The sequence below is a fragment of the Phialemonium atrogriseum genome (assembly GCF_030411735.1).
Source record: "Phialemonium atrogriseum strain 8032-3 unplaced genomic scaffold QBC33scaffold_9, whole genome shotgun sequence".
In the NCBI taxonomy this organism is placed as follows: domain Eukaryota; kingdom Fungi; phylum Ascomycota; class Sordariomycetes; order Cephalothecales; family Cephalothecaceae; genus Phialemonium; species Phialemonium atrogriseum.
In genome coordinates, this window is record NW_026848146.1 from 1007778 (window position 1) to 1033253 (window position 25476).

General features: G+C 55.4%; 6 protein-coding genes across 6 annotated transcripts; 1 reads left to right on the forward strand and 5 right to left on the reverse strand.

Annotated features, from left to right (window-relative positions):
* Positions 1 to 886: 886 nt before the first annotated feature.
* QBC33DRAFT_514231 (uncharacterized protein) lies at positions 887 to 2080 on the reverse strand (the record flags this gene model as incomplete). Its single annotated transcript, XM_060426035.1, has 3 exons — positions 887 to 1378; positions 1505 to 1714; positions 1784 to 2080. 3 exons carry the CDS (start codon positions 2078 to 2080, stop codon positions 887 to 889), a joined length of 999 nt encoding a protein of 332 aa, XP_060284864.1.
* Positions 2081 to 3161: 1081 nt separating this feature from the next.
* Positions 3162 to 8383, reverse strand: QBC33DRAFT_386141 (uncharacterized protein). The gene is made up of 4 exons (XM_060424105.1): positions 7890 to 8383; positions 7723 to 7825; positions 4709 to 7651; positions 3162 to 4617 (listed from the first exon to the last, which is right to left on the reverse strand). The coding sequence occupies exons 1-4, from the start codon at positions 8060 to 8062 to the stop codon at positions 3196 to 3198; spliced, it is 4641 nt and encodes a 1546-aa protein (XP_060284865.1). The 5' UTR covers positions 8063 to 8383; the 3' UTR covers positions 3162 to 3195.
* A 5615-nt stretch (positions 8384 to 13998) lies between these two features.
* On the forward strand, positions 13999 to 16198 carry QBC33DRAFT_386226 (aspartyl aminopeptidase). Its single transcript, XM_060424106.1, has 3 exons — positions 13999 to 14300; positions 14373 to 15855; positions 16125 to 16198. The coding sequence occupies exons 1-2, from the start codon at positions 14243 to 14245 to the stop codon at positions 15782 to 15784; spliced, it is 1470 nt and encodes a 489-aa protein (XP_060284866.1). The 5' UTR covers positions 13999 to 14242; the 3' UTR covers positions 15785 to 15855; positions 16125 to 16198.
* QBC33DRAFT_386252 (uncharacterized protein) lies at positions 16197 to 17511 on the reverse strand. The gene has a single exon (XM_060424107.1). The coding sequence runs from the start codon at positions 17357 to 17359 to the stop codon at positions 16343 to 16345; it is 1017 nt and encodes a 338-aa protein (XP_060284867.1). The 5' UTR covers positions 17360 to 17511; the 3' UTR covers positions 16197 to 16342.
* A 1188-nt stretch (positions 17512 to 18699) lies between these two features.
* On the reverse strand, positions 18700 to 22272 carry QBC33DRAFT_386321 (tRNA exportin). The gene is made up of 3 exons (XM_060424108.1): positions 22143 to 22272; positions 20440 to 21991; positions 18700 to 20383 (listed from the first exon to the last, which is right to left on the reverse strand). The coding sequence occupies exons 1-3, from the start codon at positions 22152 to 22154 to the stop codon at positions 18873 to 18875; spliced, it is 3075 nt and encodes a 1024-aa protein (XP_060284868.1). The 5' UTR covers positions 22155 to 22272; the 3' UTR covers positions 18700 to 18872.
* Positions 22273 to 22693: 421 nt separating this feature from the next.
* Positions 22694 to 25243, reverse strand: QBC33DRAFT_568989 (putative fact complex subunit pob-3 protein). The gene is made up of 4 exons (XM_060430523.1): positions 24788 to 25243; positions 24233 to 24729; positions 23802 to 24173; positions 22694 to 23747 (listed from the first exon to the last, which is right to left on the reverse strand). The coding sequence occupies exons 1-4, from the start codon at positions 25022 to 25024 to the stop codon at positions 23150 to 23152; spliced, it is 1704 nt and encodes a 567-aa protein (XP_060284869.1). The 5' UTR covers positions 25025 to 25243; the 3' UTR covers positions 22694 to 23149.
* Between the last annotated feature and the right edge of the window lie 233 nt (positions 25244 to 25476).

A 25476-nucleotide genomic window follows, 5' to 3' on the forward strand; every position in this document is an offset into this window, starting at 1 on the left:
CCCATATGCGTTGGGTCAAGGGTTTTAGATATACAGTCAGAATCTAGATTCGTCACAGCTCTCCCACCAAAGATTATATAGGTAATAGGTAGCTAACGAGCTTCGGTTGCCAAGTGAAAGGGCCTAACTCCCGGACGATGCAAGATCGCCCCCGTCCCGATGGTTCGCTCCGCTGGTGCGGGTGCGGGTGCGGGGGAGGGGGAGGGGGATCGAGCGGCGCCGCCGTTGGTTTCTTTCAGCTGGGTTGGGTGTGTGTGTGATGTTGGGCCTTGGGAGAAATTTTGTGGGCTTCCGTGCCTGCAGGACCGGGGGTGTTCCCCACGTGGCAACGGTGCAGAAAGCGGATCATCCGCCCCCAAAAAGCAAGGACCCCACTCCACCCGACTTATCGATTCCCGGGTCCAAGATCGGCGAACAAGTGGACAACGCCGAAGGGGGTGGAGAAGAGGGGGCGTGGTGTTAGAAGGTATGAGCCATTAGTGAAAGGTGACGTTGCTTACTTGGGGCACCACCAGGTCACAACCAGTCTGAATATCCATCGTTGAGAATGTGCAGGTATTTCAGGTCTTCGTTTGGCGTATTGTCGACATTATTAGCCTTGCGCCTTGCGACGTGCGAAGGGGGCCTCGGGCACGAAAATCATATCGCTCGCACCGACCTCTAAACTAGCTCTCTAGGTTCTCCTTAACAACCACCAAACAGCCAAGTTTGTCAAAAAATAAACCCTCATTGGGTGTCAAACCTACAACGGCCATCTAACCCTCGCTCGTTTGCAAAAGAATAAAAAGAGAGGGCCAGGCCAAGACATGCCTCACCCCAGAGTCTGTACATCAACCTCCACCTCAACATGCAAACTGACATTGACCCAAGTCCTGACGGTCAGCTCCTAACCTCTCGCCAGGCTCAGCAGCCCATTGGCCGCCCCGCCGCGCAGGGCGCTGCTGGTCAGCCTCTCCGCGTCCGCCCCCTCGTCTAGCTCGAGGTGCCGCCGCCCCCTCGGCGTTTTTACCGCCGACTGGGCCGGCAGGCGCGGCAGGCTGGGCCGCTCCTCGGGCGACGGCACCCGGCGTCGTGACCCACCCGGGCCCTCCACTTCCTCATCCTCCTCCCCCTTGGAGCTGCCCTGGCTGCTCGACTGGGACGACTGGGACGAGCCCGCGCCGAGCCCCTCCTCGCTTCTCCTCCTAACAGGAGCGCCAGGTAGGGGCCTCCTGGCGGGCCGGTCCGCGGCAGCAGAGGCGGCGGAGGTGGTATGCACGGCCCTTGGCGTCATGCCAGGCAGAGGCCGCACCTGCAGCTGCTCCAGCGGTACGTCTGTCTGACCGGTGCGCAGCTTGTAGTTGGCGAGGCCGAGCCGCAGACGGAGGATCTCGGCTTTCTGCAAATGGGGGTGAGTCCCCGACACGTTAGTTTGGGTTGGAGTCCCGCACGACACTTTGACGGTGTTGGGGGGGGATGGGAATTTGTTGGTGGTGGTGGTTGTTTTGGGGGTGGGTTCCCATACCTCTTTGGCCTCCTCGCGCGTCAGTCGTGGACGTGTCGGCGGTCGAGCAAGGGCAGCGAGTGCTGCTACTGCGGGAGTGATTGCGGGAATCGCGGTGTCGACGTCGGGATCGGTCATCGCGGTTGCTTGGGTGTTGTCAAGCCCGGAAGAGTCGAAGAGTGAAGACGCTGCCGGCGACGCGGATCGATGCCTATCAGATGGTCTGGGGGACTTCATTCAAGAAAGCAAGTGTCAGCTGCAACGCCGCGAGGAGGGCGCGGTAGTGGCCGGAGAACAAACCTGCTGGGAGGGATCCGTGTCTGGTTGTTCGGCGTTCGCCGGCATTTCATGCAGATGCTGGGCCTTCTCTTCGATGCCGGCCTTTTTGCCCGATTGAAGCTCGGTTCTTGCTTCCATCGTGAGTTGTATCTTCTTGGGTTGCGGCCCAGGCGAGGGTTCCGCAGGCCGCTTGAGGGGAGATCCGGGCGCGTTGTGGTGTGGGGACTTCAGTTGCTTGAGTCCCAGTTGAGGCCTGGGGGATGACGCGTTGGGGTCCAGGGAGCCCAAGACACGCCTCTTGCTGGGTGATGCTTCCATTTCGGCTACTACCAAAGAGAGTCTTGCTCTTGGTTGAGGTTGGTGGAGAATCTGTTGCCGTGTTTGTTGTTCTTGTGCAGATAGACTTAGAGATGCAGCAAGCGGAGACCAATTCGCTTCAGAGTATTCTGTATATACGGGTATTTCAAGAAGGAACACAATGCATTTGAGCGGAGGTTTGTTTGGCGTGGTTGGGAAATGGCTGGAGCAAATATAAGAGAAAGGGGACACACGCGTCGGTGGGTGGATGTGCATGTGGGACGATGCTGAGCAATGACCAAGTCGCGGTCGGGTTGGTATTTACAAATTGCCCCATCTACACTTGAGTGGGTTAATTCATCAGGGACCGTTTACCACTAATTTAACGTGGGTTTTACTGATGTACTGCTAACATCACGGGGCGCACCGCAAGAGTGGACCCCTAAAAACGGCTTTCGTCGTTCATAACTACCTATACATAAGGGTCTACAACTAGACAGACGCGTCAACCTCTCCAATACCCCTCCTGCCTGTCTGTATTATTAGCTTGCGGTGCAAGTCTTATAGCTCGCCGCACTGCATTGTTCACTTGCATGGATGTTTCAGTTGACATTCCACAGCCCAAACCATCGGAACAGCTTGACGATAGCAAGAATCAATTGCAGCCCACTACATGGGCATCCATCGTAGTAGGAGTTACGGGTATCTCTCTCAGCCACAGGGACTTCATACATGGTTCCTTCCAACCGAACTCCGCCTGAGAATGAGGACGATGACCTATCTTGAAAAGTTGAGGGGGGGAAAGAAGCAATCCTCCAAAAAAAAAATCATGATAATTCTGAAACGCCTTGTGCAACTTGTGCTTTTCCATCAGAAACCCCTTGCAACCAGTCATTATTACGTCCGCCAGCCATCACTGCCTTCCCACCAACCCAGTTTTTGTTTGTTTGCCCCAAAATACATCCTGACATCAGCGACAACGCCGGGCAATCCTTGCGTAGAGAGAGAAAAGAGAAAAAGTGAAGAAAGGTTTAGGCGTAAGAAGAGAAAAGAAAGAGAGAAAAGGTAATGCAGCAGTATCATGTCTCCTCCAAACCACCTAGTCAATGTACCCCTGGGTTATCCCAAGTCCTTCTTCACATGGTATCTAGCGAGTACAAGGAGGAGTCGAAGTGGAAAGGTTTCGAGAAGTCGGGATTTATGTCCTCCCACATCGGGGCTTGCATCGAAGGATCCAATTCCATCGACCTTAGGATGTCGTTGTCCGAGCCCTCGAGCCCTTCCATGGAGAAATTGCCAATGTCATATAGCAAGTCGGGCTCTATCGTCTGCCAATTCATATCGATGTCGATGTTTGCGCCCTCGGAGATGTCGCTGTTCGGCTCTGAAGCTCCGCTGTCTTTGCTTGACTCGGGTGTGTCATTCGGCGTCAGAGACCTGTACACGTTCAAGTCCGAGATGAGGCCTCTCGCAGCGACCTCGAAGAAGCCGGCCGACGACAGGTCTTGTGGGTCAACCGTTGTGCCCACGAACGGGTCCTGCGCCATATGCCCATGGACCGGCTCAAATTCCGGTTTCGTAGCTGCCAATTTGCTATCCGTAGGTCTGGGGGTGCTCCCGGCCTTGACAGGTAGACTCTTGCCCGGCGTGGCTTTGTTCTCCGCCGCCCCCTTGGCACCCGTATTGCTACCCTGTCGCTTCATCGAAGCCTCGCGAGACATTGGGGTTGATGCCGGATTAAGCTTGTTGTTCATCGGGGTCTGGCCTTGCTTCGATTGACTGCTAGCCATGGGCGGCGCGGCGAGTTGCGATCCATCCTGCGCATGCGCTTTCGCGGGAGCAGCCTTAGATCGGCCCTGAGAATCCAGTCCGAGCGCTAGAGCCAAGCTCTCCTGTACGAACTTGACGGGGTCCTCGTTCGGCTTGATATGCTCTTCCTGCATGTGCGCATTCAGAGCATCTTGGTTCGCAAAGCCTGTGGTGCGCATTTCGCAGTCGGCCTCGGGACACATAATGACCGCCCGGGGAGGGGCTTGGGGCGCTTTGGGCTCCGGATGTTGTTGTCTCTTGACCTCCGGCGATGGCGGCTTGACCTGCGGCGAGGCACCGGCCTGCTGATGGGCCGTCTTGGTCTTCTTCCTTGACGTGGGGATCTGCAGGTTCTCCTGCGTTACGGCCGGCTTTCCGAGATACATCGGATGCCCGGTGGGCGATATTTGCGCTCCGGGCTGCGAAGGTGGCTGCGCGCTTGTTGGCGCCGCAGGAGCTTGCCCACTCTTGCTATTGGATCGATTGTGCGCCTTGCTCAATGCTTGCGTCTGCTTCTCGAGGTTCGTCGCGCTGAGCGGTACTGGTTGTGGACCTTGCTGGCCTTGGGTCGCTGCCCCGGTACTGACAGGGTTCCCCTTCTTCGGGATGGGGAGGTTGGCGGCCAGATCCTTAGCCATACTCTCCAGCATCGCTCTGGCATTATCCAGCTCATTAGCTGGGATGGAGAAATTTTCCTTCATCAGCTGCATTCTGTCCCCATCATGGAACTGTCGAATCAGGCGAAGTCGCTAGTACTTATGTCAGCATCGTGGCTTTGGGCAACGGGGAAGGAATGGTGGTGCTGTGTGATATTGAAAGGATTTGGGAAGAGAGGCTTACAGTCCGGAAGTACATCTTCGCCCTGGCATCGTCGTGAGTGATGGCATACCACTTCCCCAAACCCTTGCCGATCTTCCCCATATCGGTGACGATCTTCTCGATTTTGCCCGCAATTTCGCTCTTCTCCTCGGCCGACATGGGAATTTCCAGCATTTGCTCATGCTGCAACAGCCGCAATTCCTCTGCGCTAAGAGTCTTGAGCCGGTTGACGTCATCCTCACTAGGCTGCAAGTGCTGATGCTGACGGCTGCGCAGCATTGCCTCCCATTTCTGCCGTTGGTCGGGCGTCATCCCAGCAAGCTGTTCTGGTGTGGGTTGTGGAAGATGGCCCATGGGACGCGCCCCTGCTTGGGAGCTTGGCCGCTGATTCGGGGCTGCGTTTGTGTTAGGAGCCTCTTCGGTATCATCTTGATGCCGGCGCTTGAGGGACTTCTGTGCCTGTGCAGGTGATGGGTTTAGTGCGGATCGGTTCTGGGTCGGTCTGCTAGGCTTCGCGTCGGACCCAACCGGGGTTGGCTTCTGTGGTGCTGGTTGCGAGATTCCTGGCTGGGCCATTGCACCGTCTGCTTGATTAGATGCGGGTTGAGGGCCTTGGCCAGACTGAATATGGTTCATGGGAACAGGTGCGTTATTCTTCGCAGACTGCTGCTGGAGCTGATGCTGCTGGAGCTGCTGCTGCTGGAGCTGCTGCTGCTGGAGCTGCTGCTGCTGGAGCTGCTGTTGTTGGAGCTGCTGCTGCTGGTACTGGTGGTGCTGCTGCTGCTGGTGTTGCTGCTGGAGAAGCTGCTGCGACTGTTGCTGCTGCGGTTGCTGCTGCTGCTGTTGCTGCTGCTGCTGCTGCTGTTGCATTCTCCTGAGGTATTGATCTTGCTTCATCTTCCCCGCAAACTTCATCAAGGTGTTTTCATCGAACTGTGCGAACTTGGGGTTCCTGCGGAGGCTTTCGAGCTCCTGTGGGGTGACTTGTACTGACTGCGCCGGTATCTGGAAACCATGGGGGAGGTTAGGCATCCCCTGCTGTGGTTGACTGTGCTGCTGCTGCTGCTGCTGCTGCTGCTGTTGTTGTTGTTGTTGTTGTTGTTGTTGTTGTTGTGGTGGTGGTTGTGCAGGGCCACCTGGGGTCTGCTGTCCTCCCGCCATGGCCCCTGGTTGGCCATTAGGCCCAGCAGTTCTCCTCTCCACAAGCTGGCGGAATTGTTGAAGTTGGACATTCACCAGTTGTTGCTGCGACTGCGGCGGCAGATTGCTCTGTGGCAGCCATGCCTTCAACTGGGCCCATTTCTTGATATCGGGAGGGATGGCACTGCGCAGATGTTGGAGGACGCTCGGCGGGATATCCATGTTGTCCATTATCTGTTGGGCTTGCGGGTGGTTCTGAGCGCCCGCCGTCAGCCGAGCTCGTGCAGCCATCTGAGAAACCATATTCGGTGCGCCAGCCGCGATGGGGGGTTGGGGAGGGGCCCCGGTGAACTGGCCCGCCCCATTCATCTGCCCCATCTGGGCCTGGGGCTGTCCGAGCCTGTGAGCTTGGTTCGGCTGCTGACCGCCATTATTCATAGCAGTTCGCTCTTGCCACGTAGCCATGAGTTCCCTCAGCTTGTCCGGCGGCAGGGCGCTGACGGTCTGCCGTTGCTCGGGGGGAATCGAGCTCAGCATCTGACGGAAGGCCTGGGCGTTGACGTTAATATTTCCCGGCATCGACATTGGCCGGGCGTTGCCTTGATGATTGAACCGCGGATCGAGAGTCTGTCCCATTGCCGGGTTGCCTTGGTTCATCCGGGGTCCATTCGCTTGAGCACTCATGGCGACTGGAGGCTGCGCCATTGCGGCTGTCAGTGTACTCATGCCTGGACTCTGCGAAGTCGCTCCGGCAGGGCCGCCTGGCTGGTTCGCCATCTGCCTGGCTGCAGTCTGCACCTTGATCTGGGTCTGTGACTGCGCCGCTGCTTGATCCATCTTCGCCTGCGTGAGGTTGAAGGACGGGCCCATCTGTGGTGGCCGTGGCTGCTGATTCGGTCCTGGCTGTGCGTTCTGCATATTCTGGGGAGGCATTCCAGCCATTGGCTGGGGTGTCGGGTTCCGGCCGGTACCGCTATTAGCTGGCACAACCATTTGCCCAGCTTGCTCGGCAAGCAAGCCGGCCTTCTGCCCGTTCACGATCTCAAGGTTGGAGGAGAAAAGCTGGCCGCCAGGGACTACCCCGGCCTGCTGAGCCATCGGGTTCATCATAGCCGGGTTCATAGGCTGCGGCGCCTGCTTTTGTTGAGGTTGCCCTTGCCCCATCTGCAGACCGGCTTGAGCTTGGTTGGCATTCGGTGGCATGCCTCCTGCCTGCCGCTGCTGCTGTAGCATCCGCTGTTGAGCATGTTTCTGCAGCGCTGACAGGGCTTGCTGGTGGAAGTACGGCGCTAGTATGTCTCTCCCCGAGGCACGCAATTCCCGGAGTTGCTGGGGATTTACCCTCGCCTGTAGCACGGCTCGCAGATTCTGCTTCTGATCCTCAGATGTGGACGCATAGAGTTGATTGGCGAAGTCCACAACCTTGGCCCTGTCTTGCGGCGACATAGATGCAAGGTCAACGGGACCAGCACCGGGCTGCCTCGGCTGTTGCATTGGCATTTGGAACTGCGGCTGGTTTGGAGGTGTCTGCTGCTGCATGCCGGGATTGGCCATACCCATGCCCATTTGTTGCGGCGTCTGAGAAATCTGCGACACCTGCATTGGGTGTTGTAGGTGCTGGAACCCCTGCTGCTGCCCCTGCTGTCCCATTCCTCTTGCCACCATCTGTGCTTGCAGCATCCTCTGCTGTTGAGCCTGAGCCTGCACGTGAGCTGCCTGTCGAGCCGCCTCGACGCTCAGCTGATTCTGAATATTGGGAGCGTTCGCCTCGCGCCTCTTCGCCATCTCGGAGGTCTTCGCTTGCATCATTTGATCATAGGCTTGCTAAAGAGAAACAGTCAGAAGAGGAGCCAGGGGGATGCATGAGCCGAAATGTCCTTGTTGCCTAGACCTACCCGATCTGGAGAGCCCAGTAGGGCTTTCTTCTCAAATTCGATGCCAAATGTGGCAGCTTTCTGCCACTCTGCGCCTGGCATAGCAAGGATGATGTTGGTTATTCTGTAATGTTGTCAGCAATGGTGACAGACGGCAGGAATGACGATAAGGTAGCAAGAAGACGTACAAGTTTACGGCCTTTCCTAATCGTTCGGGAACACCTAAGCCAGCTTGCCATCCCTGAAGCGGCGGCGTATTGGACATCATCTGGGCATAGACCAAAGACTGCAGCTGTCTCTGGCCGGACTGTTGCGCCGCGACATGGCCGTTGCCGGCCATCTGTGGTATGTTGCCGGCCATGGCCGCCGAGCGATCGAGACCAGCAAGCCCCGGGGTTCCTGTCTGTCAAGGCGACACGTGAGGACTTGGGCCGTGGAAGGCAAGGCCTGGGTGACTCTCGGTGCAACAATGTAATGACACAACCGACGCAGAAGGAATACCGCAAGAGCTGGTTAGAAGGTAGGTTGGTGTTGGTGACAATGAAGCAGGTCGCCGTAGACTGGCTGCAAATGCCTAGAGTGGCCAACAGATGGCCATGTAGAGGAAGTTGCGGGTGTGACGAGAGATATCGCTAGGCTAGCAATGCTAGAGCGGGAGACTGACTCAGGCGCCGAGCGTGGCTCAGTTCGACGGATATCTGTAAGTCCTCGAAGGACTGAATCCTAGATATTTTTGGTCGCCAATAGTCAGGCGTGCAGCCGATGGCGCTTTGGAGTTTCGAATGGTTGATAGTTGGTCTCGCAAAATCTTCAGGGTAGGTATCTTCGGGAGGAGAACAGTGACAGTCGAGGATGAGGTTCGTGATGACGGACGGAGCAGCGTAAGGGATTTTTGTCCTCAGATTTGCGAGTCGGCAGGCGAGAATGGCAAAGTTAAATTCGATTGCGGCCAAGAGCGACGGAGGGATTTGACTTCGGTGGTCAATCTCTGTTAAGCTTATTGTTCAGTTAGGTGTGGTGAATGGGTGAATGGGGCCGTGGCTGAAACGAGAGGGAAGACGTCGCAGTCGTGACAAGAAGACCAGAAACCCAGGGAAAAGACCAGGGAGAGAGAAATTAGTAATAAAACAAGAATGGAAAAACGCAGTTCGTCTGGCGGTCAAGATGTGGGATAGGATGTCGGAGGAGAGAAGGTGAGAGGGAGTCAGTAGGATAACTGCTGTAGTGTGTGCCAGGAACGAGGAGAAATGGGAGAAGAGACGATGGAGGATGGATGTGGATGGTGGATGGCCCCCAGCCGCCGTTAACTTGAACCTCTCTGACTGAGTCTAGGTACCTAGGTAGGCGCCTTCGGTACTGCACCAAGTACCTTTGACGACCTACGGTCCCTAGTACCGGAGGTACCTACCTACCTCTAAGCGGGCGGGCACCTACCAGCCTTGCCACCAAGAGGCAGCCTAGTTTACCTAAGCCACTTGACCAAACCTACCTACACTAAACCTACAACTTACCTACCTTACCTAACTTTCCTAGGCCTACACCTTAATTGATTAAGCTCCCGAGGCGTTCAAAGTCGGGAGTCTAAATAGGTATGTACATTGGGACACCGAGAGAGAGGATTTCAGAGGAAAAATTACACAGATCAATTCAGATCGAGGGGATCAGAGGGCGACGATCGGTCAAGCAAGTAGTTATGCCCCCAGTTCCTTATGTAGAAAAAGGGAACCCGCAAACTCAGGCAGGTACTACCGTGTAATGAGACAGGCAGGTACCTCTGGGTCGGTTTTGGTGGCTGCTACGGAGTAGCGAGTGACTTCTATATACTTTTTGCATAGAGTACCCTGATTCGGATAAGGAGCCCTCCCTGTGCCCCACCAGCGAACAGGGGTGCATGTTAGGCAAGTGCAAAAGTCTCACAGTTCTACACTACCATCTCCCGTCTGTACGTTGTACGACAGACAGCAGGAGAAATCGCAGAGCGGACAGCCATTCCTCTTGATCTATAGGACCTAGAGGTAATCAACAGTCAAACTCTCAGTTTTGCCTAGGTATGGTGCGCGCCATTTCACATGGGATCGTAAGCGTGGCCCCAGGGGAAAGGAGTTGAAGAACACAATAGCAAACAAGAAGCGATGTTCGAGAAGGACTTAGGGCGTGGATAGGAAGCTGTTGCATTATAACAAACTGTACACCCGTAACATTGCTGCGACTGCAGCTCTGAGCTGGGAAGCCGAGGTCGACGGCCTGTATCGAGGAGCATCCCATGGCCTTCATCTCATGTCAATGGGGATGGATCTTCGAGGCATGGTTACTCACACGCCCGCCATTGGTCGCCATGTTCCCCCAATTCGCTGTACGGTTCAATCGTGTGTTACTGTCCTGGCAGCACGCCAACAAGGTTGCCCGCCCGTTAATGTTCAGGGCCAACTTGGGATGGACAGTAAATTCCGAGATGTTGACCTGATATTGGGCAGCATCCTATCCCGTTCCACCCCTCCCCCGCCGTGATGCTTGTGACAGGAACTTGGAAGTCTCCTGCGACAGGCGTTATCCAGTGACATAATTCATGTAGCCCTCAGGTAGGATGGTCGAATTGGGAGCGGAACAATGGCTGGTAACTCTCAAAGGGTGGACTCTTGGAATACTTGCCGGGGTAATCCATGCCAGGTTCGCCTAGGTGGATTGCTCACATGGACGCTAACCAGCTTGCTGTTTTAGGGTACCAGGAGGATACTTTGATAGGCACCTTGGTAAAGCGAGATGGCTGCCATTCACCTGGGATACAATCGTTGCCGTGCGCGCACCTTTTCAACGTCGCCACAGCTATCTATCAATCAGTGGCCTCCATTATCAGGTAGGTACTGTTTCAGCGACACAGCGCAGCGAGTGTAGATGTATGTACAAAATGACAACAGTTCCAAAAGTGAGACGCCATGGCTCGAGCTGTTTTGAAGGTGGAGTCAACAGAGCAGACTCCACCGAGGAAATAGGCATGTATGTATGTTCCTTCTGGGACGGGCACAACAGCTGGCACCCAGGGCAGGTCTGTGCGCTAACTTCAAAAAGGATAGATGAGATGGATGCGTGAGAAGGGTGTCATGTCAGCTACAAGATCTGCTGTCTTTGCGGTCCGGAGGCAGAAAAGATAAGATGGATGAGGTCAGAATCGCAAGTCAACGCACCCTAAGCTCGTACACTCTCCCCGCGGTCAGGTGCTGTCCTCCATCATCATTCATCATGATCTGGACACGATGGTGCGACTTGATGTGCCTTCATGCCCGCCCGAGAGAGAGAGAGGGACAGAACTGAGGAGGTACCCGACATGTTTGTGGGAGGACCTCTGTTGCCGGCCAGCTTAGTGTAGAATTCGCACGCATTTTATTTCCGATCCGACTTTTTAAGTTGACTGCATCCCTGTCCGGGAATTGTCGATGTATCTTCGCTAACCCTTCCCTCGCATCCCGGCGCCGCAACTTCGAAGTGGTTGGATTAAGGGGTCCTGTCCTGTGTTGTTCTCGCCATCTTTCATTTCCGCGCGTCAGCTGTATCTAATTGCTTGATGCCCCAAATATTTTCTTGAGTTCTGCCCTGCGTGCATCATTGCTCTTGCCACGCCAACTTGCAAGGGTCTGACGCCAGATATGCATGCCCGATTAACTAGGGCAGCTGTGGGTACCTCCACGTTGGGTAAGTACCAAGGTACTGTACAGCAAGGTACCTCTTCCCCTTCGCCCTCCCTCTTGACACCAGCCAGATCTACACATGGCTGACTGACCGACTCATCGCGCCATTCTCGACGGGTCGTCATCTATTCCTTGTCGCCTCACGCCCTACGTCTCAACTCCAACGACTTGTTTCGCTGGTCTCTGCAGAGTCTGTAAGTTATCGAGCAGGGCAACGGCGTACATGGGTTCGTGCAGCAACAGGAGGGAAAGGGGGGATAAGAAACAAATACTATGCAGTAAATGATGATAATAATACGAATGAAAAGACCCTCCCTTTCCCCACCATAACGCTAATAAACGGCAGCCGTTGTCGAAATTGACTACCCTCCTACTCGACCCCGAGAGGAGCTGGAATCAAAGCAGGAACCTCCGCAAACCCAATACAGCATACGGCCATCGAACGATTTGGAGAAGTGCTCGCTCTGCAGCCGTGATCCAGGATTGTTGGAGGCCTTGGCCAGGTTTGCTGGGTGGCCGGTATTAAGACGAGCATGATATTGCTGCCAGAAACAGCGAGAAGAGATGCGACAGACAGCGATGGTGTTACACTCCCATTTAGCCTGCTGCGTTTCTCCCTCAGAACATGTCCGAACTAAACAAAGACAAAGAAGATACTCGGGACCTGCTGCTCTCTGCCTGTTTTTACCAGTCACATCTTCCATCTTCCGCTCAATCGAACCTGGGAGCTGGGAAACTTGTCGTTTGCATTCAGTCCACTCTCTTTTTCGTTGGACGGCGAGTGGACCCCGTGGCGATGTGCCTGGAGATGTCCAGCCCGCTCGAAACCTTCGTCCGCCCAGGGGACTATCGATCTGCGTTGCTCTGTCGCGCACCCGTTTTATAGCAATTACGGGTAACTGACCGGTGAACAGCAAGACACATTCATATAGAGTAAAACAGATGGTAGCATCGATTCTATCCACCAGCACCCATCTATTCTCTCCTGTTCACCAGTTCACCTGTTCATCTGTCCATCTATTCATCTGTTCCTCTGTTCATCTGTCCGTGCCCACCTGCTCGCCTTCGCGCAATTCGCTATTCCTGGCATGGAACACTGAGGGCTTCTCTCCCTTTTCTATTCTGGGCGGCAAGCAGCTTTGATACAGCAGCCATGTCTGATCGTCGCAGCCACACCAGCGACAATTCTGTGGTTCTTGCCCTTGGTTTTGTCAGGGATGTGATATACATACAACCAAAGGGAAAAACAGCCCACCAGGTACCCCAGCAAGCCCAGTCAATTAGGTATTTAATCATCCAAATTGTCCCTGGCATCATCCAGATCCCTTTGTTGGAGAAGAAAAAAGAAATGATCTCCCTGTTAGGTTAGCCTACTTCCCCCGCAACGTGGACGAATGCAGCGTCCGTGTGGACGGTACGGTGCGTTTGTTCAATTACCTACTTCAAGATAAGGGCAATTGGCGGCGAGGCGCCAGTCCGTTCTGTGTGTTCTGTGTGTCTTCTTCTCTATGTACGGGACTATTCTTCGTGTTGTGTCCGTATATGGCTCCAATCTACCCAAACGGTCCCCAAGATCTTACACAAGGTACGGAGGTACGTGCCTACCTAGGTATGTATGTACATGTACAGTACTTTTCTTGGACAGGGCTGCAATTGGCTGGTTGGCTGATCGGGGGTTGCCGCAAGAACCAGGATCCTGGTCATATCCCGAGTCTCGTGCCTGGCTGGCTCGCCGTGTGCAATTGCAACTCCCGAAAGTCCCTCTCTTTTTGGACTGATCTCCAATGCACGTAAACTCCAATCCCAGTCCTGCTGATTGCTGCTCCTCCGGCTGCCCTCTCATAATTCATAATGCAAACACCAGGCGGCGACTTCAGCTTGTGACAGACTCGTCCCAAGTTATTTCGTCCTTGATTCATGTCTGTACTCGGGCAGCGACACGTCGTCCTCGTCAAATTGATCAAGCAAGCCCCAGCTACCATGGCAGTTTGAGCCGCTGCCGTCTTTTTATCCAAGATGACGACGGCGATTACCACCAATCCTCGCCTTCTCCCATTTCCCGGCTCCTATCATGGGCATATGGGGTACTTAGTTTCTGGCACAACTGTGACCATACAAAAGTGGCCGTCCCCATCCATTTCCCTACTTTAGACCTGCAGGCTTCTTCAGCAGGAGCTGCGAGAAACGTATTAAAGAAAAAAAGGGCGCGGGAAAAGCACAGAAACTCAACTCATGCACACCCATACGCTCCCATCTCGCAGATAGAAGCAGGGGATCGAAAGCTTGGCAGTTTGGCAGTGCCTACACTATTGGTGCCGCCGGTGCGTGGCGCACGCCCAATCAAGAGTTTCCTAGCTGGATGTGGCTAGAGTCGCGGGAAGTATTCTGACTTTCAGCCAGGCGACACAGCAACCTCAACCGCCAAGGGTTGGGTTTTGAACATAGCCATACACTTTGCCAGGCGCTTCTGGGTCTTTGGAGTCCAAGCATGGAGCTGACCTGGCCATCCTGTCACACACCGTCGCTGTGAGGTAGGCCTAGGTGGAGATTTAACCATACCTTATGTACTCCGTACAGATTGTATGGCACACCCACAATGACCCCAGTAGGTATGGTGGGGTGGAGGCGGGGGGTTGCCCAGTGGACCCCCAAAACAGCCTTCAAAGTCCAACGTCACTCGAGCCAAGAAAGATAGTACCAAGCACGTTGATTGTGCACCTGCCTTAATATTCTGGAATACAGGATATACAGGCCGTCAACCATATTGTCCTCTCTTCCGACGAGGTTACGACAAGCAAGCCCAATTATTACAGTTACTACCTACCCTGTGACCCGCTTTTATTCGTGCTCCCTCCAAGATGGCACCTCCTAAATCAGCATCCCAATTCCTTGCTTTCGTCAATGCATCTCCAACTCGTAAGTCGTGCCTGAGGCGGCACCGATCATCGCCTCAAGCACATGCATATAATTGACGCCGTCTCGATCTAGCCTACCATGCCGTCGCCTCGGCCGCAGCTCTGTTCGAAAAGGCCGGCTTCAACAAGATTAGGGAGCGGGAAGACTGGTCGTCGACACTCAAGCCCGGCGGCAAGTACTACCTGACGCGGAACGGCTCGTCCATCGTCGCCTTCGCCATCGGCGCGAAATGGAGGCCCGGAAACCCCATCGGCATGATCGGGGCCCACACGGACTCGCCATGCCTCCGTATAAAGCCCGTCAGCAAAAAGACCAACGCCGGGTACATGCAGGTCGGTGTCGAGACGTACGGCGGCGGGATCTGGCATAGCTGGTTCGATCGGGACCTGAGCATTGCCGGCCGGGTCCTCGTCAAGGAGGGCGACGGGAACTTTGTGCAAAAGCTCGTCAAGGTAGACAAGCCCATCCTGCGCATTCCGACCCTGGCGATCCACCTGAACCGGGAGCCGCAGTTCAACCCCAACAAGGAGACCGAGCTCTTCCCCATCGCGGGGCTCGCCGCTGCGGAGCTGAACCGGACGGGCGAAGCGGGCAAGGAGGAGCCCACCGAGGGCAAGGCGGACGCGGCGGACGCAGGGGACGCGTCGGGCGATTACCAGCCACTGAAGAACATGTCGGAGCGCCACCACCCGTACCTCGTCGACGTCATCGCCGAAAACGCCGGTGTGACGGCGTCTGAGGTCGTCGACTTTGAGCTCGTCCTCTACGACACCCAGAAGTCGACCCTTGGGGGGCTCAACGACGAGTTCATCTTCTCCGCCCGCCTCGACAACCTCGACATGACCTTCTGTGCCGTCATGGGCCTGATCGAGTCCGTCTCGACCCCCAAGAGCCTCGACTCCGAATCGGCGATCCGGCTAGTGGCCTGCTTCGACCACGAGGAGATCGGGTCGACCTCGGCGCAGGGCGCCGACTCCAACCTCCTGCCGGCCGTGATCCGCCGGCTCTCGGTCGTGGGTGGCGCGGGGTCTGACGACTCCACGGCGACGGCCTTTGAGCAGACGCTCAGCACGTCGTTCCTCGTCAGCGCGGACATGGCGCACAGCGTGCACCCCAACTACGCGGCCAAGTACGAGAGCAGCCACCAGCCCGAGATGAATAAGGGCACCGTAATCAAGGTCAACGCCAACCAGCGGTACGCCACCAACTCCCCCGGCATCGTGCTGCTCCAGGAGGCCGCCCGCCTGGCCGGCGTGCCGCTGCAGCTGTTTGTCGTCCGCAACGACTCGCCCTGCGGGAGCACCATCGGGCCCATGCTGAGTGCCAAGATGGGCGTCCGCACGCTGGATCTGGGCAACCCGCAGCTGAGCATGCACAGCATCCGGGAGACGGGGGGCAGCCACGACGTCGAGTACGCCATCAAGCTGTTTGATAGCTTCTTGAGGAATTACGGCGAGTTGGAGAGTAAGATTCTGGTGGATTAAGGTGGTGCTACCCAAGCTCATGGTGTGTACCTTGATGGATATTACCGCGGGAGTCAACTCGCTATACGTAGGTAGGTAGGTATTTACATGGGGATTTCCCCAAGGTACCTACCCATCTAATCCACTGGATTCGGTGCATGTCTCTGGGCGCTGCATGTCTCTGGGCGTGTCACATCTGCGGTGCATTTGTGGAAAGGCAGCATCAAGTGAAGCTTTTCGCCTCCTCGGGCTCGCGAGATCAAATTCCAAAGAAGGCCTTTCCTCCATTTCATTATCACCTAAACGCATGTGATGCAATACGATGAGACCCTCAATTAATTTGTTCCTTGCTTGCTGGCAGGATATTAGGATTATCGATTACTATCTCCATGGTTCATAGAGTCTGGCCACCCATCCGGTGTTCTTCGCGTCAAGCAAGAGCTATACCGGATCCGTAGGTAGGTATTACCGGCCGGCTCCCTCCCCGTTCGCCCGTGGACCGCTTGTCGTTTCCCGTCTTCGCGGCGGAAGCAAGACAGCTCTGGCGGCACGAGTCGGGCAAGTTCTGTCGGCCCGCCCTCACCACTTGGCCCCCTTCAGACCCTCCAGATACACCTGGTAGATGCGCGGGCCCATCCCCCGCGCCGAGCGCTCGCTGACACGGCTCTCCATCCTCAACCCGACCTCCTCCCCCTTCCCCTTAACCAACCGCCCATCCCCAACGGCACCCCACCGACCGGGACTGCCCGCCCCCAGCTCCGCCCCCTCCTCCTCCTTTCCCCCTTCCTCCTCAGACCCCATAACAAGCAATAAATGCTCCATCCTCCTCCCCAGCGCCTCCACAAACTCGGCCGTCTCCTCAACCGACCACCCGTACCCCGGCCCCAGCTCGGCGTCATCCAGCTCCGCCAGCGCCGCCGCCTCGTACCGCGTCACGTACCGGCCCGTGGCCACGTACACGGCGTGGAAGCCGCACAGGCGGCGCGCGTGCAGGATCCGTGTTGGCGGGGACGCGCAGTGGTCGCACCTGTTCCTGCCGCGGCGGTGGTCACGGGATTTCTGCTGCTGCGGCTGTTTCTGTTGTCGGTGTCGGTGTTGGGATAGAAGAGGACGTGGTGGTGCCGGCGCCGCCGGGATGCAGGCGTACAGTTGGCCCGTGCTGGTGTCGATGCGGAGGATGTGCTCGCCCGGCCGGGAGGCGTGCGCCGAGATGAGGGTCGACATGTCGATTGCGTGGCTAGGGTGGGCGTCCTGCTGGACGAGGAAGGTGAGGTCCGCGCGGGAGACTGCGGCTGCGGCTGTGACGGGGTTGGCGGTGGTGGGATTGCTGTCGGTGGGGGCGAGGGGCGGTTCGGCCAAGCCGGCGGTCATCGTGTAGGGCCACGGGGGCGGTCGTCTGGAGGTCGCGTTCTTGGCGAGGTAGCGGGCTCGGACGCCGCCGGTCGGGGAGCTCGTGAGACGCCTCTCCGGGGTCACGGGTATCATGTAGCCCTCATGTGGGATCCGCACATTGCTGGCGGCGGGGTCGTAGTACTCGTTGATGGTGTGCGAGGCGAGGTCGTTGATGAGCTGCGTGCGGCCCCATGGGTAGCTCATCTTGGAGAATATTGAGGAAGAGTGACCCGGAATTCGTCAGACGGAGCAGCTGCGGCGAGTGGGTAAGGAAGGTCCTCCCTATGGGCGCCACGGTCTGCGGATGGGCAGAGGGGTCGAGTCCTGAAGGTTCCAGCCTGAGGCAAGTGCTTAAAGACTCTGATCGAAGTGAAGCATGAGCTGTTAGTGATCGTTTGTGTTTGCCGAACACTGGGGTTTATGTTTGGATAAAATATAAGGGATCGATCAGAAAGTGAGAAGATATTGAAGTTCTCCGTAACCGTCGGGGGGGGGGGGGGGGAGTGATTAAATACAAGATCCTGGGCAGCAATGCCAAATTTTGCGGAACAGTGACTTCTCAGCGTATTGAAGGAGAGTACTATTGCTTGTAGAGGTGCCTTCAAGGACGTTCCCTTGCCTCCTCGCTTCCTCGGCGATATATGACGGGGGAGTGGCAAGGGAGTTTTGTAAGAATTTCGGAGTGAGGCTTGGGCTCTTCATGTACTGCCGAGAGAAGATGGGAGTATGTCTGGGTAACAGATCTGGAGGTAATAAGGAAGTGGAAGAAGTAAAATGGTCTGGCCGATCAAGTCTCTGGCACCATGTTGGGGGTATGAATAAGGAAGGGGTTTGTTTAGGTCGAGATGTGTTATGGGAGTAGGAAATGGAGGACCAACTTCTTACTCGGGACAAGAGCTCACCTCAGGCAACGGGTTTGACCTGTCGAGTTTTCCAATCACCCGAGACTCACACCTTCACCCAAGAGACTCCAAAAATAAGTTTTTATATTTCGAAGGGGGATCGCCTGGGCCGATTGTCACTCGTTCTTTGTAAGTTGAAGCAGTTATACACCGAGGCTTTTGAGTCCCGAGCTATCCATATATGGACCATGCCAATCAAGGACTTGGGAAGGTAAGGGCGGGGGCGACCTAGATGAGGATTCTGTTCTTTGGCGATACTTGCTTTAGCCACGTGAGGGAGCCAAGTATCACGCCTGCAAAGCTTCCAGACATCACCCGCCTTGAGAGGCCCATGACAACCACAAGGAGAACCCGCCCGGAGAGCTGTGTTGTCAAAAAGAAGCCGAGCAAGAGAAGACCTTGAAGCGAATAACAGGCCTGGACCGACGGAGAGCACTAGAGGTCTGTCCGAGCAAGCGTTTGAAAACATTACGCTGGATCCCCACGATGACAGACAGCCTTGGACAAGTGCTAGGATTGTCTATCGACTATGCTACCAATCCATATCCACCGCCAGTCTTCCCAAGAATAACCTTGGCTAGGGGGCTGCCGTCGTCCGAGGCATCCATCTCCCCCTTCGCAGATGCTGAGGCACTCTATCTACTCCCTGCTACCTCTCTGAGGTCATGATGATACTGGTAATATGGTAGTCTTTCCGCCAAACTCCGCCAATGCAGCGCATATTCCCTCCTCCATGCCGCACCGAGTTCGTGTATCGTATCAATGGCACGGCAAGGATGTTGCCCCCTTCCTTAGCTGAAATTTCCCTTCGTATTTCATCTGCGGCTCTTCAGGAGGTTCTGCAGGTAGGTTGCAAAGGCCCTGCGGTCGGTTGACGTTGTCATGGAGCGCAGGAAATCCGTCCCGTCTATGCCCAAGCTGGGGAATGTAATCGTCTGGAGATATTGGATGAACGAGTCTCCGGTTTTTGTATAGATGGTCTGCTCCAGACCGGCAATCTCGCCGAGGACTTGCTTCGTCTGGGCATCGCTACTTGGCCTGAAATGGGCATCTTGGAGGACCTCCACGCAGGCAGTGTGGAACCTGTCTATCATGAACTGGTCAAAGCCCGGGATGGCTGGGGAGGGTGCCCCAACGGGGGCGGTGGGGTTTGCCGAAATGGTGGCGACATCCGGTCCGCCCCACGCCGTAGCCATCCTCGAGAGCGCATTGAACCCGAGCCGACTGGCAACGAGGTTTCCGTGCCCAATGTTCTTGGCCAACGCGATGATGGTGGAGATCAACGACTCGAAGAAGCCCTGGTTGGCTTCGCTGACGAGGACGCCGCCAAGGTCATGGAGCATGATGATCTGGATGAAGGTGAGGAACTCTCGCCTCAACTCCTGAAGCTGGATCTCGTCATCCGTGCCGCTGATTGGCTCGGAGAGGCCGGTAAACACCCGCTGGAGCAACGGGGTGAGGAGGAGGTCGAGGACATTGTAGATCTCCCCCTTGAAGCTGTACACGACCTGCTCCAGCAGCCGGAGGAACATAGCCATCTCGTCTTTACTAGAGCTCTGAGACAACAAGCCCTCGATCCACTGCGGAAGCTGCGGCAGTACAGCCGACCCCAGGACACCCAATAGGCGTGAGAATGCCGATCTGCATGCCGTGCGGATTTCACTGTTAGTGTTCAGCTCGTTCAAGGCAATGAGAATGGCTTCAGCAGCCCTTGAGAACTCATCTGAGATCTCCTTCGACGGTCGACGCTGGTTGGATTGGCCCGTATGTCCATCGCTGAATCCGTTCGCCAGGGTGCCGAGCGCCATGACTATGTGGTGGATCTGTAGCGCTGCCTGTGCATCCCCCGCTTTTGCCCGGGGAAGGTGCTGTTCCATATCGCGGAACAAGGGATCCATCACCAGGCGAGCGTAGAGGGCCTGCTTATCGGGAGCGGTGCTGGTGGTGGAGGAAATGCAACCGACAGCCTCGAACAGGAACAGTTGGCTGTTGAAGACAGCATCCGCCGAGTGATCGCTCTCATCGGAGGCGATGTCGTCGTCGGCCTCGTCTCCAGAAATCTCGGCTTTGATCGGGAGGAGGTCGCCTATAGACTGGATCACCGTCTCCGCAACGTTGCCGACCTGGGCCCGAAGGTGCTTAACGAACCGCAGGAACAGGTACCACGAGCGTGTCCTGATGCGCACATGTTCGTGATGTACAAGGCGGACGAAGTTCTCGAGCACCTGCGGAATATATTCTTGGTGGGCCTCGAAGAAGGCGCAATACCGGACGCAGATCTCCATGTACTGGAGGAGGATTGCTGGATGAGGAAAATTGGCAATCCCTAGACCACTGTTAGCGGAGACGGCAAGCATGGGCCGGCGGTACAATGCTTCCTACCTGATTCAACCATCTTGCTCATCATGGCGACCAGTCGTTCGGTAGCGGCACTGTTCGGTTGGCTTTTGGGGGTCAACCCCGTATTAGGAAGAGCGAGCTCTCCAAAGAGATACATTTCATGCAAGGCGAGATCAAGATCCCTCCAATCCATCTGTGAACCCTGCTGGTCGAGAGTGGCAAACGTGTTCGCAACCAAGTTACTCAAAGTATCGATGTATAGGCTCTGATCGACAGCGGCGATGCTCTTCTGAAGTATCTGCAGCTTTTTCCGCAGTTCCTGGAACTCAGCCTCGTCCGTCTGCTCGTCCTCAGCCCCCCAGGATGACGTCTCGTCATATCTCATCTTCCGAATTATGGCATTAAGGATCGCGGGAAGCATGCCCGAGTATGCGGGGGGGAGAGAGCCGACTTTCCGGAGGAATGTCAGGAGGTCAGTGAGTGATGGGATCACAGTAGAGCATATCTCGTCGTACTCGTCGGAGAAGAGGCGGAGGAGCGACGGGAGGAAGTCCTGAAGCTGCCGTTCCGCGTTTGCCCGAGTTTCGTTCCCAACCTGATTATCCTCGAGGACGCGGACTATGCCGGTCATGGTTGTATTAACGAGCTTTGCGACAGCTTCGGCAAGATCCGTGTCATATCTGGGAGTGCCTTTGAAGTCGTTCAAGGGCGGGCTCGAAAGCAACTGGGCAACAATGTCGCGGAGGTTGAGAAAGTTGATCATCTCGGTCTTGTCCGCCGGCTTCATCTTCTTGGCCACGACCTCGGTGAAGGTGTCAATGGCCGCGTCTCTCACCTTGTCCTCGCCGCCTGTCGTGTTCGCCCGCCCGACCAGGGGAAGCAGAAGATTAAGCATGTCTTGATTAATAATCAAGGAGATGTCGGTCCAGCTAACCCATTTGGAAATGACCTTGAGAGTCATCTCGACGACGAGGTCGCTCCGGTTCGAATGCTGGGCCAACAGTTCCTTCCAGGAATTTGCAATATTCCCCATGTCTCGGTCCCTCAACAAGTCTTTGAGATCATTGTTTCGCTTCGCCTCAGGGCCCTGGCGGCTCAGGAGTATGTCCGCGATCTCATCGTGGATAGAGCCCAGGATGCGAAGGTAGAAGACAGTCCCGGCCAAATTGTCCCCCTGCGTGCTGTTCGGCGAGCGAGCGAGGTCGAGGAAGTCGTTGATAAAGTTATCCCATCCGGACTTGTAGAGGTGGACGAAGAGATAGGTTAGGGTCTGGGTGAGCTTGTTCTGGAGAGCGGGCGAGTCGACCTGCTCTTCGGCGTTGCTTCCGTATGTCCTCCTGACGTAGTCCAGCAGTGCGTCCTTCAGAAAAGAGAGGCTGGGGCCGTCAAGCGATTGTGTGGAAACAGCATTGTTGACAATCTCCAGCGAGACGTGGCGAACGACCTCGGGTCTCCTTGGTGCTTGTGTAAACAGTGTGGTGCAGACCTGCCATCCCTGGGGATCACAACGCAGCTGGTTCAGGAAGTCGAAGGCCTGCTCCTTCAGGGCTTGGTTTGACGCCGGATTCCAAGCAATCTCGATCGCGTTCTCAACCTGTGACACGGTGGCTGAGTTAGCATCTTCTCGGTATATCAAGCTCTTGTGTTCTCTCCATTGAGGCCGTCGGTTGAGGTGGCGGGACAGGGGTGGCAGCCAGCACAATGAGGGGCAGCCAGGTTGAAGCCGGGCAGGAAGAAATGCATACCTGGGCGTCCATATTGGAGTCACCTAGATGGGCTGGGAGCTCGATAAATAAGCCAGTTAAGTGGGATATGTTTCAGCGAGCTGCTATAACGTCGGCAGCAGTTGTGAGAGATTATTCGGCATAGCTGGTGGTGGCGGGACGGCTACGGAGAAGTCATGATTGATACCTTAGTTAGGCTGCATCTTGTCACGTTGTTTTCGCCCTTGGGTGATTGCGGTCAAAGAAGGGTCGGAGAACGCCCGGGCAGAGCTAATCAGTCTGTGCTAGGAGCAGCCTTTGAGGCGAAAAGATCAAGTGAAGTTGCTCTATGTGAGGTGGGGCAAAACAAATCCAAAAAGTTGGTGGAGGATACATATTAGGCCTCCCTACGGATTGTTGCTCGCTGTGTTTTGGCGGGGAGCTCACGTGCATGCAATATAGGTGATATGGGCTTCGGCCTAGAACATCTCGGACTTTTGTTTAGGAAATACCTGCCTACCTACCTAGGCACCTAGGTAAGGTATAGGTTTACGGAGCACTTATTTTATCTGGCAAATCTGAGCTGTCGGAACATCATGTTATCTGCACTCTTCTCAGCCCTCCATCTTCTACACCTCCTCATCTTCCTCTACGTTAGGTACCTGGGTACGGAGTAGGTACTCTCGTGTGCATACTGTATAGTGGGTCCCGGCTCCATCTCGTGGGGTTGAAATGATGTGAACGTTAGACTGATGCCAGGTCTCCTTTAGACAGGCCCACCGGACTATTACTACATACTACCTACACTCGATACCCCTCTGGCCAAGTTTTCTCCCACTAACGACCTCCTCCGCGGGGAGCTTGGGGAAAAAGAGCTATGCGGACCGAACAGTCCAATGTCGACGTTATCCTACATAGATACTTAGGTACCTAAGGTGGTAGCTCCTGACCATGTGCAGCCCTTTGAACGCCTGCAGATAACTTCCGCCCTCCATGGTAACCAGGAGACTGCTGAGAACACCGAGTTGGAGCTCTTACGGGGAATGTGCTCAACCCGTCTTCTTCTTCTTCTTCTTCGGCTGCTTCTCCTCCTCTTCTTCATCTTCGTCGTCTTCCTCGTCAACTCGATTATCGACATCGCTCTCGCCGCTGCCTGATCCGGAGCTCTCGTGGTCGCTGTCGAATTCCTCCGCGACGTCGCTGTCAGATTCGGCGCGGAAATCCTCGTCCACGCTCTCCTCGTCCTCGTCGGCCGAGCCGCGGTCTGCCTTTGCGCCCACAACCTCTTCGTCGGAGCTCCCCATTACCTCGTCCCGAAGAGCTGCGGCCATGAGATTTGCATCCTCGTCGATCTCGTTCTTAACGCGCAGCCCCTTGAGTTTGAAGAAGTCCTCCAGCGCCTTCAGATCCTCGCGATTAATGTTGCTGAATTGTGACGAACCGGCCCCATTCTTCATGTGTACTGTGATGTCAAAGGTCGACAAGGCGGAGACGGCACCCCCTATCCTGGAGAATGTGACTGACTGTGTCTGCTCGTACGAGATATACGTGGCAGGCTTAGGCACAAAGATGAAGGCCTTCTTCAAACAGTAGAGGAAGCCTTCACTGGCCTTGATCGAGCACTTGATGCCGTATTGCTGGCGATGTCTATTTTATGTGTGTCAGTTGAGATTCGACGCTCCTCGACGACGGGGGACTCACGTCATGAATTCCTCCGCAGGGCTGAGGATGCTCTTGCTAGCCAATCCCTTGAAGATGTAGGCGACAACCTGATGTAACGGCTGTTCATAGTGGGCCTGCAAACTTCCACCATACCTGTCCTTGATCTGCTCTTCGGTCAGATTAAGGTCGAGGGTTGCTTCCTCGTCTTTCTTAAACTGCATGATCACGAAAGGATATCTCGTTTGGCCCTGGCGGAGTGGAGGATCCAGGCCAATGCAGAGCATGACGTGTAGATCGTCGGGCTTCGGAAGGAACATGAACTTCTTGATGGCCTCGTACTGGATCTTGTAGTCGTAAGTCTTACCCCGCAGGCGGAACGAGGAGTCGTACATATCGATGTCGAATCGGCCTCTGCAACGGTGTTAGCACCATTTAGTAACGCATGACAAACGTCGCTTCCGTCGCCGTACCTAGGAGTGAGATGCAGGACATCATGAAAGGAAGCGATGGTATCACCGGCGGTCTCGCCAATGTCGGCCTTCTCGATCAAGGTGTCGTAGAACAGAGTAACGGCATTCTTCTCCTCCTCGTCCGCGTCACTGCCAGCGTCGCCACCCTCTGCCTCCTTTCTTGTCGTCGTTCCGGGGATGTAGAATCGCATCTCGACGAGCTGATCCTTCCCTGCCGCAGCCTTCCTGCCTTGGCCTGGTCCGCCACCGTTCTTGTCATTTGCCTTGCCTTCGTCGGTGACTGAGAACTCGACAGCGATTTCATTTCGACCCGCCAGGTTGGTGTTGGAGATTTCAGAGAACGGAATCTCGAATGCCGGTCGGTTTTGGACGTTGAAGGTAAGCTCGGCCTTGCCAAACTCGGCCTTTCCCCAGTTCCAGCCTCGCAGGGAATGCTCCTTGTTCTCGAGGTTGGTGCTGTACCAACTCTTGAAGATCTTACTCAGACGCTCGTAGTCCTGATGGGAAAGTTAGACAACAAGGCAGACGGATTTCTTCTCGAACAGTATACCATACCTCTTGTTGGAAGCCATCGAGTTGGATGATACCCGAGTTCCTCAGCAAAATCTTCACCTCGTAGCCTTTCGCGGCCCTGCTCCATTGTGCGCCACCGATGTTGCTCTGGTCGAGAGTAAATGCGTCGCCGCCCCCAGCTGGCTTCCAACCTAAACCATTTTCTGCAAATCTGCACTTCCCGTTTTCCTTGGAAAGATCCAAGTAAACGTTGTCGAAGCTCTCGCTAGATTTAGGCATTGGGTCAGTTGCGATTCTGCGCCAGTGTCTCTTCTTGATGCCCTGCAAATAAAATAAAAGAAGGATAGAAGAAAATCCGAACCTACATGGCCGCCATTCCGGGTTATTTACGCTGAAGCCGGGTTGTGAGGATCGGTGTCAATAGAGATGAACAAAGAAAGGATGTACCTGCTGCAAGCTTGATAGTTGGAGCAAGCTAAGCACATAAAAGACGTGACGCGACTTCAATTAATTGATGGCACCTAGGATCTTCCAGTAGGTAAGTAGTGGCGCGTGAAGTGTGGCGCTTGTGTAGTGTGGCACTTCTGTGGCGGTGCATTTTTTTTTTTTTTGGGGGGGGGGGGGGGGGGGGGGGGTTAAAGCGGTGATAAAATTAACAGGCGCATTTTTTGTAAAAAGAACTGGCCCAACGACAATCTCGGATCTAAAAAAAAATGAAGGGCCCCACCCAG

What these genes read in the sequence shown, in the direction of transcription:
- QBC33DRAFT_386321 (XM_060424108.1), bottom strand. An exon ending in GAGCAAGATGGTTGAATCAG is followed by an intron (nt 20,384 to 20,439) that starts GTAGGAAGCATT and finishes ACAGTGGTCTAG; the next exon opens with GGATTGCCAATTTTCCTCAT.
- QBC33DRAFT_386252 (XM_060424107.1), bottom strand. Translation starts at nt 17,359, where the DNA reads ATGAGCTACCCATGGGGCCGCACGCAGCTCATCAACGACCTCGCCTCG.
- QBC33DRAFT_386226 (XM_060424106.1), top strand. Translation starts at nt 14,243, where the DNA reads ATGGCACCTCCTAAATCAGCATCCCAATTCCTTGCTTTCGTCAATGCA. An exon ending in CGTCAATGCATCTCCAACTC is followed by an intron (nt 14,301 to 14,372) that starts GTAAGTCGTGCC and finishes GTCTCGATCTAG; the next exon opens with CCTACCATGCCGTCGCCTCG.
- QBC33DRAFT_568989 (XM_060430523.1), bottom strand. Translation starts at nt 25,024, where the DNA reads ATGCCTAAATCTAGCGAGAGCTTCGACAACGTTTACTTGGATCTTTCC. An exon ending in GTCCTGCATCTCACTCCTAG is followed by an intron (nt 24,174 to 24,232) that starts GTACGGCGACGG and finishes ACACCGTTGCAG; the next exon opens with AGGCCGATTCGACATCGATA. An exon ending in CCTGCGGAGGAATTCATGAC is followed by an intron (nt 23,748 to 23,801) that starts GTGAGTCCCCCG and finishes CACATAAAATAG; the next exon opens with ACATCGCCAGCAATACGGCA.
- QBC33DRAFT_386141 (XM_060424105.1), bottom strand. Translation starts at nt 8,062, where the DNA reads ATGGCCGGCAACATACCACAGATGGCCGGCAACGGCCATGTCGCGGCG. An exon ending in TTAGGAAAGGCCGTAAACTT is followed by an intron (nt 7,826 to 7,889) that starts GTACGTCTTCTT and finishes ACAACATTACAG; the next exon opens with AATAACCAACATCATCCTTG. An exon ending in TACTGGGCTCTCCAGATCGG is followed by an intron (nt 7,652 to 7,722) that starts GTAGGTCTAGGC and finishes GTTTCTCTTTAG; the next exon opens with CAAGCCTATGATCAAATGAT.